General features: G+C 43.4%; 1 protein-coding gene across 1 annotated transcript in view; it reads right to left on the bottom strand.

Moving 5' to 3' along the window:
* sdc2 (syndecan 2) overlaps positions 1-11,179 on the bottom strand; it is a 49,385-nt gene extending 38,206 nt beyond the window's left edge. The window contains exon 1 of the mRNA XM_072674895.1: positions 10,660-11,179. Within this exon, the coding sequence (XP_072530996.1) occupies positions 10,660-10,719 (60 nt within the window). The 5' untranslated portion in view covers positions 10,720-11,179. The remainder of the gene's footprint in view (positions 1-10,659) is intronic.
* Positions 11,180-12,224: the final 1,045 nt, after the last annotated feature.

Consider the following 12,224-nt stretch of genomic DNA (forward strand, 5'->3'; position numbering starts at 1 on the left):
AAGGCATGGACTCCTGTGGCGTCCTGTGGTATCTGGCACCAAGCCATTAGCAGCAGATTCTCAATGTCCTGTAAGTTGTGAGGTGAGGCCTCCATTGGCCACATCAGTAAGCCATGGCCTGTCGCCGGTTCACCAGTTCTTAGACTACTTCTGGTAGGTACTGACCACTGCATACAAGAAAAAGCTCACAAGACCAGTCGTCTAGCCATTACAGTTTGGTTCTTTGTCAATGCGGATCAGATTCTTTTGCTTGCCCTTTATCCCTGCTTTTAACAACACATCACCTTCATGACCTGACTGTTCACTTGCTGCCTAGTATACCCAACCATTGACAGGTACCACTGTAGATGAAGATAATCAATGCTTTCACTTCACCTGTTCTCCTTTTAGGTACCTGTATTGCTATATTATAGGTAACATTATAATTAAAAGGTATATTTAAAAAATTATAAGTAATCTTTTAACTTTGATTCATGGTCATCTTTTCACTGGGATTTTACCAGTCATTCATTGGGATTTAGGAGTTTTCATATGGTTTAAAGTTCTAGTCTTGCTGTGGTAACATAGAACACACTGGACTAAACTCTGATGCATAGGGAACCATCTTGCACCCTTAATGTAGTCCATATTTTTGTCAAATAATATGTTTGCTCTGACTGCATACTGACTAAGTGTATAAAGAGGGTATACGAGTGTTTTCCAGCAAACTACCACATTCAGGCCCAAGAGAAATGAAAGCAAGCTGAGTATAGTATAGTATGTATAGTGTCTTTATAGTGACAGGGCTGGAGTTCTCATCTTACACTTCCGAACTCTCACAGCAGTAGTTTGAGGGATGGTGGCATATTAGCCATTGCCTTTTACTACATTCAGCTGCTCTCCGCTGCTTGAGCTGCTGTTGATTTCCCACTGCTATGCAAAACTTGATCCATGTGGAGAAACAGCTTCCAACTCTCAGGGTAAAAGAGCAATGAAAATATGACTGCTCGAAAAACAAGCCCATACGTCCCGCAGATGTTTGTGCTGCCGATATAAACAAGCTCTAAGCTAGTGTCAGCGAAGTGTAGCTAGACACACCATCCATTCACCCCCAAACCCCCCAAAAACGTCATCATTCTTTCCATCTGTGGACAAAAGGAGAAAAAGGAACCTTAGACAGGGTAATAATAACTAAGAACTAAGGCTGTGTCCGAAATCCAAGGTCGCTGCCTTGACGCCTTGCTGTCTAAGCTATCTTATTAGTCAGTGCACTAACAAGGCAAAGGAAGGTAAACTACATGGACACAAGTATTGGGACACCTGCTCATTACTTGCTTTTGTTGGAGTAACTGTCTCCACTGTCCAGAGAAGAAGGCTTTCTACTAAATTTTGGAGGAGCATTGCTGTGAGGATTTGATTGCATTCAGCGACAAGAGCGTTATTAAGGTCAGGATGTTGGATGATCACCACCCAACCACCTCGTCCCCAACTCCCCAACTCATCCCAAACGTATTGCATGGAGCACCACCATAATTCCAGAGAACACAGTTCTTCCACTGCTCCACAGCTCAATACTGGGGGGCTTTATACCCCTCTAGCCCACGCCTGGCATTTGACATGGTACCAATAGGTTCATGTATTAAATGCATTCATGACAAAGCTGTCCACAAACATTTGGACATTGACACCTAAATTGTGTTTGAGAGGCGCCTCAATGGCTATAAGTGTCACAACGTAGCCAGGAAATCGGGTAGCTCATGATTAATTGTTAGTGTTTAGCTTAGTTAGCGCTGACCTCTAGGTTTTTACATCCAGTAAAAAAATAAGGCATTTTTTATTATTTAAAATATAAAATTATTGTATATAATTTCTCACTTTACAAAACTATATTTCCATTTTATGCAAGAGATGTTCACAAACATCTGGGCATGTAGTATATGTCATGATTCAATGGATCCTGTGACAGCATCCAACCAAGTAAAACAATGGAGTCACTACCATATCAGTACTGATTCTCCAAACCGAGCCTTAGCTGCAGTTTAGCATTTTATGCAGTCATTCAGTTCGGATGTTCACTGAGTGCCCTTCTGCCTCCAAATACTGCCTACTACCAGGCAGCCTTTGTTACGTTTCAGACAGTCGATGTGAAGCAGTTTAGCTTAAGGGAAAGAATGAGCTGGGCTGGAGCTGCACGGCTGATGACAAAACAGGCGCACTCTGGGATTCCGTCACGTACCCCAGAGCCCGGCCTGCGGAGGCCATTAAAAATTATGCGAAGAAGCAGAGCAAGCCAAAAGACCCTGCTCCAGGGATGGGTTGAGAAAGCTGACTTCAGTGTGTGAGCATCATGAAGACAACTGCGATAGAGTGTGAAGAGACTGACAGGACCGTATAAAGATGAGAGTTTGTGATGCTGATCTTCTGATGCGTTTATTTGTGAGTAAATATTTTGACTTTACTAGGCCTGTGTTTTATTTATGAACAAGTTATTTAAATAATGAATTAAGAAGCTCAGTGGATAAAGCTTTTCATTTCACTTGTTCTTCTTTATCTATTTTTCAGTGAAAAGCATAGACTAATTCAACAAATATTCAAAACAATTCAACAGTTAAAATATTTAAAAACAGTAATTCCATTTGACTGACTCCTACTTTTACGAATATTGCAAATATTACAAATATTTAAAAAATTTACCTGAAAACAAATGATAACTTTTTACCTTGTTAGTTTATGACCTTGGTCATAGTAAGCCCACTGGGTCACGGCATTCAAAATGCTAAAGTCCGGTTTTCCTGCACTCTTTGATCGAAGTAAACAGCTGGTGGCGTTTGGCTGCCGAAGATTAGAACGAGGGGCTGGGAAATGCACATTATCCAGTAATATCACAGCATGTTTTCCATCTCCCGCCCGTCGTTACCCGTTTGCATCTGCTCACACAGGCTCAGATAAATATAGCCTACCTACTGAAACAAAGACCTCATCCTACCCTCTTCTTCTTCCTCCACCTACAACAGTGTTTTGTCCCCCTTGTCCAGTAAGGGGCCAATGTGGTGTTTTGCATTCAGCCACGAGAACATTAGTGAGGTCAGGATGTTGGATGATCACCACTCCACCTCATCCTCATCTCTCCAACTCATCCCATAAGTACTGGATGGAGCACCAACCATCATTCCAGAGGGCACTGTTCCACAGTGCTAGGGGGCTTTATACCTCTCAAGCCCACGCCTGGGAAGTGGTTCATGTTCATCTGTTCCAGGGAGTCATATGCTATTCTATTGGCAATAATTCTCTACAGGGGCTGGTCAAGCTTCAAGTAGCTGGATGCATTCATTAGAAGAGGTGTCCACAAACATTTACAGTACAGAATTCCCATTCCAAGAGTTCCTGTGACAGCATCCACCCAAGCACTACAAACAATGTAGTCAGTACCATAAAAGCACTGGATCTCCAAACCAAGCCTTAGCTGCATCCCTAGTATTTCAGATTTTCCTCCCAATTTAGCAGCAGCCACTTCAACCCATACAGCCGGCTTCTTTCCCCGTGCATGACAGCCGCAGCAGTCTGGGAGGAGGAGGCAAAGTCTGTACCTTTTTCAAACTGCTCGACACATGACACTGCTAAGAACCTCAACATGCTTGTGGCAGATCACCAAGCATCTGACTCCGCCATGTGACCAAGCACGCACCTCAGTGCCAAGCACGTCACTGTGTGACAAGGGATAGAGGGGCCCAGAGTCCTTTTCCACCAAATGAGATTCCAGCCAGATGACAGCGACACACAGCGCTGCGCCTCACAGGCCTGCGCTGAAAGCAGTGCTTTTACGAGATGAGCCACTCAGGGGTATTATGAACATGTTTTCATCCGCAGATTATGTCATCACAGACAATCAGCACTTGAAAAGAGCAGCAGGCAAGTTGTTGTAGAATACAAATTCGACGTGCTGTATGTACTGGTGCCTACTGCTGAGTGCGAGATATGCCGAGCTCAACAAATCATCAACTTAGTACATTTAAAGCATTTAAAGTGGAAGCGATGTTAAAGCACCGGCTTGTTAAAGTCTGTATAACTGACTTCCACATCCAATTCAAAGAGCATATCTCTCACAATTCAAAATGGGAAGATCGCTTCTTTACTTTTTACAGATTATAAGTAAAGAATGCTATCTTTACTCGTTTCATGTGTTCAAACAAGGCATGAAATCAGCATTACTTCATCACCCTGTACTCCTTAGTGCTGCATATCATCACTGTCATGCAGAAAGCCAAAAATGCCAACTCCAAAATGTCAACTTTACAGGAGAAGCCAAAAACCTTCTGAACTTTAAATGGAAGTCAATGTAAAATATTTTATTACAAGACATTTTTGGAGCATTTCTATTGGTCCGCCCATTGTGGACTTTGGGCACAGGGTAACAGACAACTGTCAGATTCACATTATGTCAAAAAGTGAAAAACTGCAAAAATTAAGATACAAGGTTTTGCGTGATAGAGAGCAAAACAGAGATTATACAGATTATTCATATCAAGCAATTGATTGTATTTTATGGCAAATACAGTTATGCACTGATTGTCATGCTGTATCATCATAATGACACAGGCAATACAAGCTTTTACCCACAGCCAAAACATCTGCTAATGAATGAAAGATTGGAAAATCAGCCTCTAGTGAAGGAGTGGCGAGAGTAAGGGATGGACACCAGTCAGCATGTGCAGGTGTTTCTCCTTCATCTGCTCGTCATTATTTTATTTTATTATTATTTTATTACTATTATTTTATTATTTTATTTATCATAAACATGTGCAATATCCGTATAATACACAAATAATAAACACCATACGATTATCTGCAACATAACCAAGCTTACTGTCTTGCACAAAAGTTTGGATGCTCCTGATCCAATGGCACATAAGTGAATATGTTAGTTTTGGACAGTTACCAAACTAAAATATGGCATTTTCACATCTATTTATTTTCTGAATTGAACAGATTGAGGAAATAAAACGTAACCTATTTAATGTGCCGTTTTTTTGGGGTTTTTTTTTGCGTGTGCCACACTTCAACAATGCATTGCTGATAATTGTTAAATAAAGCCAATAAACAGTAGTTCTACTTAAAAATGGCAGAAGTGTCTCCAGAGCAGTGTTTCTCAACCCTGTCCTGCACATTTTAGTGGATTACCCGCTTTAACACACACACCCTTCCACTCTGAAAGGGCTTGTTAATGAGCTGATTAGTTGAACCAGGTGTGTTTGGAACTGAGAAAGCACTCAAATGTGCGGGGCAGGGTGCCTCTCGGACCAGGGTTGAGAAACACTGCTCTAGAGGATGTGAACTAAGGGTGGGCGATGTGCTAAAAAAATTAATATCACAGATTTCATGGTATTTTCATGATACACAACTCTGTATCTGTATCTGTATCTCCTCTCCCGTACTGAGTACAGTGATTTGTATTCACATTGTGCTGCATGCCATCCCATTAAACAGGACTTATTACATTCTTTGTAATAAAACATGTGGTTGGTCAGTGTTCTTTAAGCACCACTAATATCCACAACACGCTCAAAGAAGTATATGGTGTCTCACAACGACCAAATTTATTAGGATTTGATCAAAAATGTCCTACCGCCCCCCTCTACTGCTAACTTATTATTACTCAGACAATCAACACTTATTTTTAACCAGGGCGTGGGCTCAGAGTGGCTCAGAGAGGTCTAATGTGCTAACACTGGCCCGCTTTGCCATCAGCGGCCGGAGTCTGAGAGAGCACAACTGCCCATGCTCTCTCTCTCTCCGGGTGGGCAGATAACGCTCTCTCCCCTTGTCGCTTTTAAGCAACGTTAGCCAGGACAGGCATGTTATCTGATGCGGTGGAGCTGGGGACCCAGTGCTTTTCTCTGGGCAGGTCGTCTGCCTGGCAATGAGGCCGAAACGAGGCGGTGGCTGGCTTTGCATATATAAAAGGAGGCCGTACCCTCCTAGTGTTGGAAGCAATGCTAGCACTAGGGGTAGTTACACTTACATTTATTGCATTTAGCTGATGCTCTTATCCAGAGCGACTTACAAGGTTACTCGTGTTACAGATGTGGGCCAATGTAGTGTTAGGAGTCTTGCCCAAGGACTCTTATTGGTTTAGCGCAGCACAGACACCCAGACCGGGAAGCAAACCCCAGTCTCCCACATGGTGTGGTAGCTCACTGGCATGTAGTGGGGTTATCTGTTGCATCACACCAACCACTAGTTATGCACAGGTGGGTTAACTGGCAGAACTGAATTGGGAGAAAAATGGAAACAATTGACAAAAAAAAAGAAAAAAAAATCTGCTATTTTTATCCACTCTCTCCCTTAAATCCATCTGGCTGTGATAAACTGTCATCACTGAAACTGTTTCTTCTATGTCTTTTTTCCTGAAAAACAACTTCTTATTATGTGCGAAGTGTAACACCCAGCTGCTAGTGAGATATTCCTACGAGGCACATCTCAGATGGTGAGGGAAGCAGTGACCTTGCATAAATCTGCATTCTGAAAGCAGGAGAGCTTCGCTTCCTGACAAAACACCATGCAAATTACACATTCAAACAGCTGACCACAGACAACAAATCAAAACACGTTCGACTTGTGTGGCTAAATTTCACTTCACAACACACGCAGACAGAACCTCAGCACCGAAGAATGCACCGGCGTCTCCGCATTGTCTCTGCTGAACGAGCCACAACTGAACTGTAGTTCAACTTGGTCGTGAATTTGCTGCCTTCTTGTTCAGCCGGCTGGGGAAACGTGGTCTCCGAGGCGCATCAATTGTAATCAACACATAGATTTGCCCGGTGGTTACCAGTCAGACCACTTTAATTGCCATGTCAACATGATGCCAGCATAGAGAATCGATGTGCTGTGCCGGGTTTAGCTGAGATTGATACAGCTTTCATGGCTGCGGGGCACGCTGGCTGAGGTTCTGATCAATGGGAGGAGACAGTACAAACCAGCATGCCAGTCAAGCATGGAATTACACTGGAGCTGGTGCCAGCCCTGTGGCATTTCACAAGAATGTACAAGAGATTGGATCCTGGTTCATACAATTTCATTTACTACTGAGCTGCTTAACTATAGACTTTACAATGAATCACTCAGACACGGAGACAGGTTCCTCAGTTCATCACAGAGAGCAATAAAATCAACGGCTTCTGCTTCCATCACTGAAATACAGCTCTTTTGTCCCGTCATCAAAATCTGAAAGGGCTGACCATCATCAGAATCAGAGAGTGACCTCATGCAAAACAATGAGTCATTAAAAGCACCAGGCCGGATAACACCACAGCCCCCAACTGCTGCAGCAGCATGTAGATGCATGGACAGAAATCGGTTTATGAGATGATAATTCATAATAATGTAAAGCTTTCATGCTCTTTAGGCCTGACTAGATAACTGGGAAATCTATGAAACGCTTTATTTAAGTGTCATATAAAGATGTAACAGCTGCATTAGAGAGCATCATGTTAGATATACAGCAAAGAAACTCCAGGTCCTGGTTTAACCTTCTTCCCACCTACCGTCTGGCCCTGACTTTGACAGCAAGGGTTTCCTCCTAGCTCACCTCCCATGATTATCAAACATGCATGGTCTCTTTCTGGTGGTAGATGCTGGACTTTGATTTCAACTGTGGCAAGAGCAACCTGTAAGAGAACCCAGAACGCAGCGGCAAGGGTCGTCTTCAATGTCCCTAAATTCAGGAAGCTGACAGCCCACTTATTATTCATTGTCTCCATCTAAACCCAATATGCTAGAGTCCAGCACCTTATCTGAAATTTCCTTTGGATGATTTGTGGATTTGCAGATCTCAGAAATACTACCTGAGCTACCTGTAAGAGAACCCAGAACGCAGCGGCAAGGGTCATCTTCAATGTCCCTAAATTCAGCCATGTCACTCCACTGCTGCGTTCTCTTCACTGGCTTCCTGTAGCTGCTGCCCGCATCAGATTCAAAACCCTGACGCTGGCCTACAAAGCCAAGAACGGACCAGCCCCTCCATACTTGATGGCAATGGTCAAAAGCCGATCCGCACCAAGAGCCCTTCGAGCTTCAAGTACGGCTCGGCTCGACCCGCCATCCCTCAAAATTCGCAGAAGACAAGCGTCCAGGCTCTTTTCTGTCCTGGCACCGAAGTGGTGGAACGAGCTTCCCCTGGGTGTCCGAACGGCCGAGTTGCTCGCTGTCTTCAAACGCAGACTGAAGACTCACCTCTTTCGAGAGTACTTGGACGAATAGAGTACTATGGTCACCTTATTGTATTGTGTTTAGTAGAGTCTAAAGCTTAGAGGTATCTTTGAATTAGAATTTTGGTCTATTCAAACTAGGTTTTTCTTGGGTAAATAGCAAAGCACTTTTGTAAATCGCTCTGGAGAAGAGCGTCCACTAAATGCCGTAATTGTAAATTTAAATGTAAGAGGACCCATGGTGACATTTTGGGATTGTTCTTGTGGAGCCTTCTTAATACATCTTGCAATCTGCTTATGGGCTGAACTTGCTAGGACGGCCTCGCTTGGCCATGTTGGCGGTCTTACTTACGATCTGGCGGACAGTGGAACGGCTGATTTCTGCCCTTCCCAGACTCACCTGAATCTAGAACCTTCTTTCTGAAGGCCTCAGAGAGCTCTCTGGATCTGGTCATGGTCAGGATCTTCACCACTCGCTTTAACAATCAAGAGCAAACTGAACTAAAGGTCTAACCATGTTCTAATCTTCTGCAGATGATCTTCTGCACCTGATCCTAATCCTGACGTTTGCCTCATATGAAAACTGCACTTCTATGCAATTACGCTGTACATCTAGCAATGCCACCAGTGCCAACAGTGGTCACTTCATCAATAAAGACATGTGAGCCAATTGCTCACATTGTTGTCCAATACGGTGGTCTTCCAAAGCCCAGCTAGCTGTTCCTTATACATTACTTCACTATCATTGGTTGCTTTTTAAGGAAAACAGGCTTTGCCTACTTTACAACCACTTCTTTGGCATCATCTCCAAAATGCCCTTGACCTTCTGACCTAGCCCTCTTACTCACCAACTAATGAGGTAGCAGCACACAGGAAGCAACCAACTGTCCACTTACTTTTGGATGGTCTAAAACTGACACCTTAGGTGTACAGTAATTCCTACACAGTCCATCCAGCATGAAGGTACGCTCTTCTAGTTAAGCTGACAGCCCACTTATTATTCATTGTCTCCATCTAAACCCAATATGCTAGAGTCCAGCACCTTATCTGAAATTTCCTTTGGATGATTTGTGGATTTGCAGATCTCAGAAATACTCCGAAATACCACATAACACAAACAGTCCTGACGGCGGATTCTCATGCCACATATGCTCGCCCTGGTCTTCTAGAGAACGAAGAACCTTGGCTTGCTGCTTGTGAATCTGACCACATATCCAGTGCTATGGCTCACAAAAGTCCTGCACAGTAGCCAGTCATTCCAGTGTACAGCAGGTTAAGCCCTCACGCACTGCAGATAGCTAGATGGCTTCCACTGTCTGTGATCTGGCAGTCAGTTTCCATTACGAGCTGGGAAGCACTGAACTGCTCAAATCTGATCATAAAAACAGGCCGGACAGGAAGAAGAGGGTTTTTTTTTTAATAGATAAGTAAGGTAGAATGATTTCCTCAATTGGAAACTGTTCTCTTGCTCAGTTCATTAGAAAAGGCCAAGCTGAAGTACTTCAGAGGAGCAGCATCTGTTTAACCTGCAGAGCTCAGCAGCATGCCTCAGAGAGAGGCGCAACGTTAACCAACTAACGCTGGTTAAATCAGAGCAAGCCATTCCTATGCCTTATTATTGATCTGTATTTTAATTATAGGCTATAATAACTCAATATAATCATTTCGCAGCGAGCAGGGGGTGCATTGCACACTTTTATAAACGACCGGGAAGTTATAAGTTATAAGCAGGTGTTGCCTCTCGTATTTCCTTTGTTATTAAAGCCGTTAGACTCAAGAAAATGTTAGGGGCTGGATTTTTAGAAATTCGTCAATTTTAGGGTATTAAAATGCCAAAAGAGGATTTAAAAAAATAAAAAAATAATAAATATTCTCTTAAATAATTACATTTTTATTTATTTGTAAAACATAAACTGATTAATTATAAAACAGTATATTTTATGAGCACTTAATGGACTATAATACGAGTGCAGCTGAACATGGAAGGCAGTGCCAACCAACCAACATCGCCCACCAGCGAGGGAAGCGGTGCGGTTCACCCCTTCCCCGGAAAACGGCAGGACAGCTCGGGCTTCAGCTAGCTACACCTTTACAGACCACCGAAAAGTTGTAAGACCACCGACAAGTGTTAGATAGATAGTTAAGCAGCTACCCCTCGTATCTCCCTCATAGTTCGTCAGAAGACTTTTCTTTAGGAACTGTTATATATATATATATATATATATATATATATATATATATATATATATATATATATTATATTATATATGATATACTATTATATATATATATATATATTTTTCTGGTTAAGATCTATTATAATCAGGGCATGAACACAAGCAGTAATGTTACAGAAGGAAGCTCTGGCTCTATTCAGAGAGCAACATGGAAGGCAGTGCCAGCCAAAGAGTCCCCCCACCAGCGACTCTCTACCCCCGAGGAAAGCGGGTCGCTGTTCGCCGCTGAGACTCACCCTCTCCCCCGAAAGAAAGGCAGTCAAGCCGAGGGTCAATAGCATCCAAATGTTCCTCATAATTCCTCGGGCAAACGTGCGGCTTCGTGCAGAATCGCGGAAAAATAGAGGTATATCTTCCCGCTTCCACTTCTGAGCAACTCTCTCTCTCTCTCTCCCTCTCTCTCTCTCTCTCTCCCTCTCTCTCTCTCTCTCTCCCTCTCTCTCTCTCCCTCTCTGTCTCTGTCTCTCTCTCCCCCCTCTCTCTCTCTCTCTCAGGAGTGCAGGCTCACCGGATACGTGTTGCTTTCGCGTTAAACTACAGTCCTCCGCGCACTTTTGTTTTGCTACACGTGGGATTCTTCTTTTAATTTTCCTAATCAAACACGACCTCCTGACCCTTCTCTCTCTCTCTCTCTCTCTCTCTCTCTCTCTCTCTCTCTCTCTCTCTGTATTTCTTTCTATAGGACACGGCGCCGCGTCCACGCGTGTACAGCAACTCGCCCTCAGTGCGGAACGCGCAGTGGAGCACAAATACAGGTCAAAGGAGGGAGAGCCTGGCCAATGATTGACAGATAGTCCGACCATATGGGCGCATCGTCAGAGAGAGAGAGAGAGGGGGGGGGGCGGCGTGGAGTTTAAAAAAAAATGAGCTTTTCATGCTCTCTCTCTTTTTTTCTCTCTCTCTCTTTTTTCTCTCTTCTCAAGAATTTCTCATAGGTTTATAATCCGTATTTTACTCCCATGTGAGTTCCCACACATTACCACCTCTCTAAGTGTGCGCTTGCTTATTGCTACAGCTTTTTTTTTTTTAGAACAGAGTGATGTTTATATATTATTTATATCATTATTTGCAACTAAAAATAGCTTTATTCGATAAAATCTGTTGTTTTCCCTCATTATTATTATTATTATTATTATTACTACCAGATCCTGCGCCCACAGTGTACCATATGCTCTGTCGCCCCCTAAAGGACGAGCCAGGCAATTCTACTCTACTCACCAACATTCCTCCTGGAGCCCCTTAGTTCTTCCTCCAGGATTAATCTACCTCTCATTTAGCTAATCAAGCATTCCTGATGGTAATAATTATACAGATCAGATGGGGCCATAAAGTCCTGTGTGTGGGGGGGGGGGGGGGGGGGGGTAGAGCTAAAGTTTGCAGTCTCTGTCAAGGGGGGCAGGGTGGACCCACAGCTCCAGTCACTCTAATCACAATAAGAAGAGCATGGCAGATTCACTACAGCCATGGTTTATCCACTCCTGTCATTGTCAGTACTATCTAAGAAAGTGTGAGCGCCAAAATGAAGTAAAAGGGTTATAAGTGGATAATTACAAATGATGACCTCGTCGTCACTCAGCGTTGTCTGACTGAAGCCGACTGAGAATTTGACTCTTGCACTCAGGAACCATGTCACACCCCACCCCCCTCTGAAACTGACAAACACACACACACACACAAGCATGCAAGCACGCAAGCACCTCACTCCACTCCTCGGTAGGCTTATCCAGACCTAGATTACTGGCTGTGGCGTCCCAGATTACCCAGCCAATTAGGGTGATGGCAAAGCTCCTTCTGTTATTCT

This window comes from Salminus brasiliensis, chromosome 3 (assembly GCF_030463535.1).
Source record: "Salminus brasiliensis chromosome 3, fSalBra1.hap2, whole genome shotgun sequence".
Taxonomy (NCBI): Eukaryota; Metazoa; Chordata; class Actinopteri; order Characiformes; family Bryconidae; genus Salminus; species Salminus brasiliensis.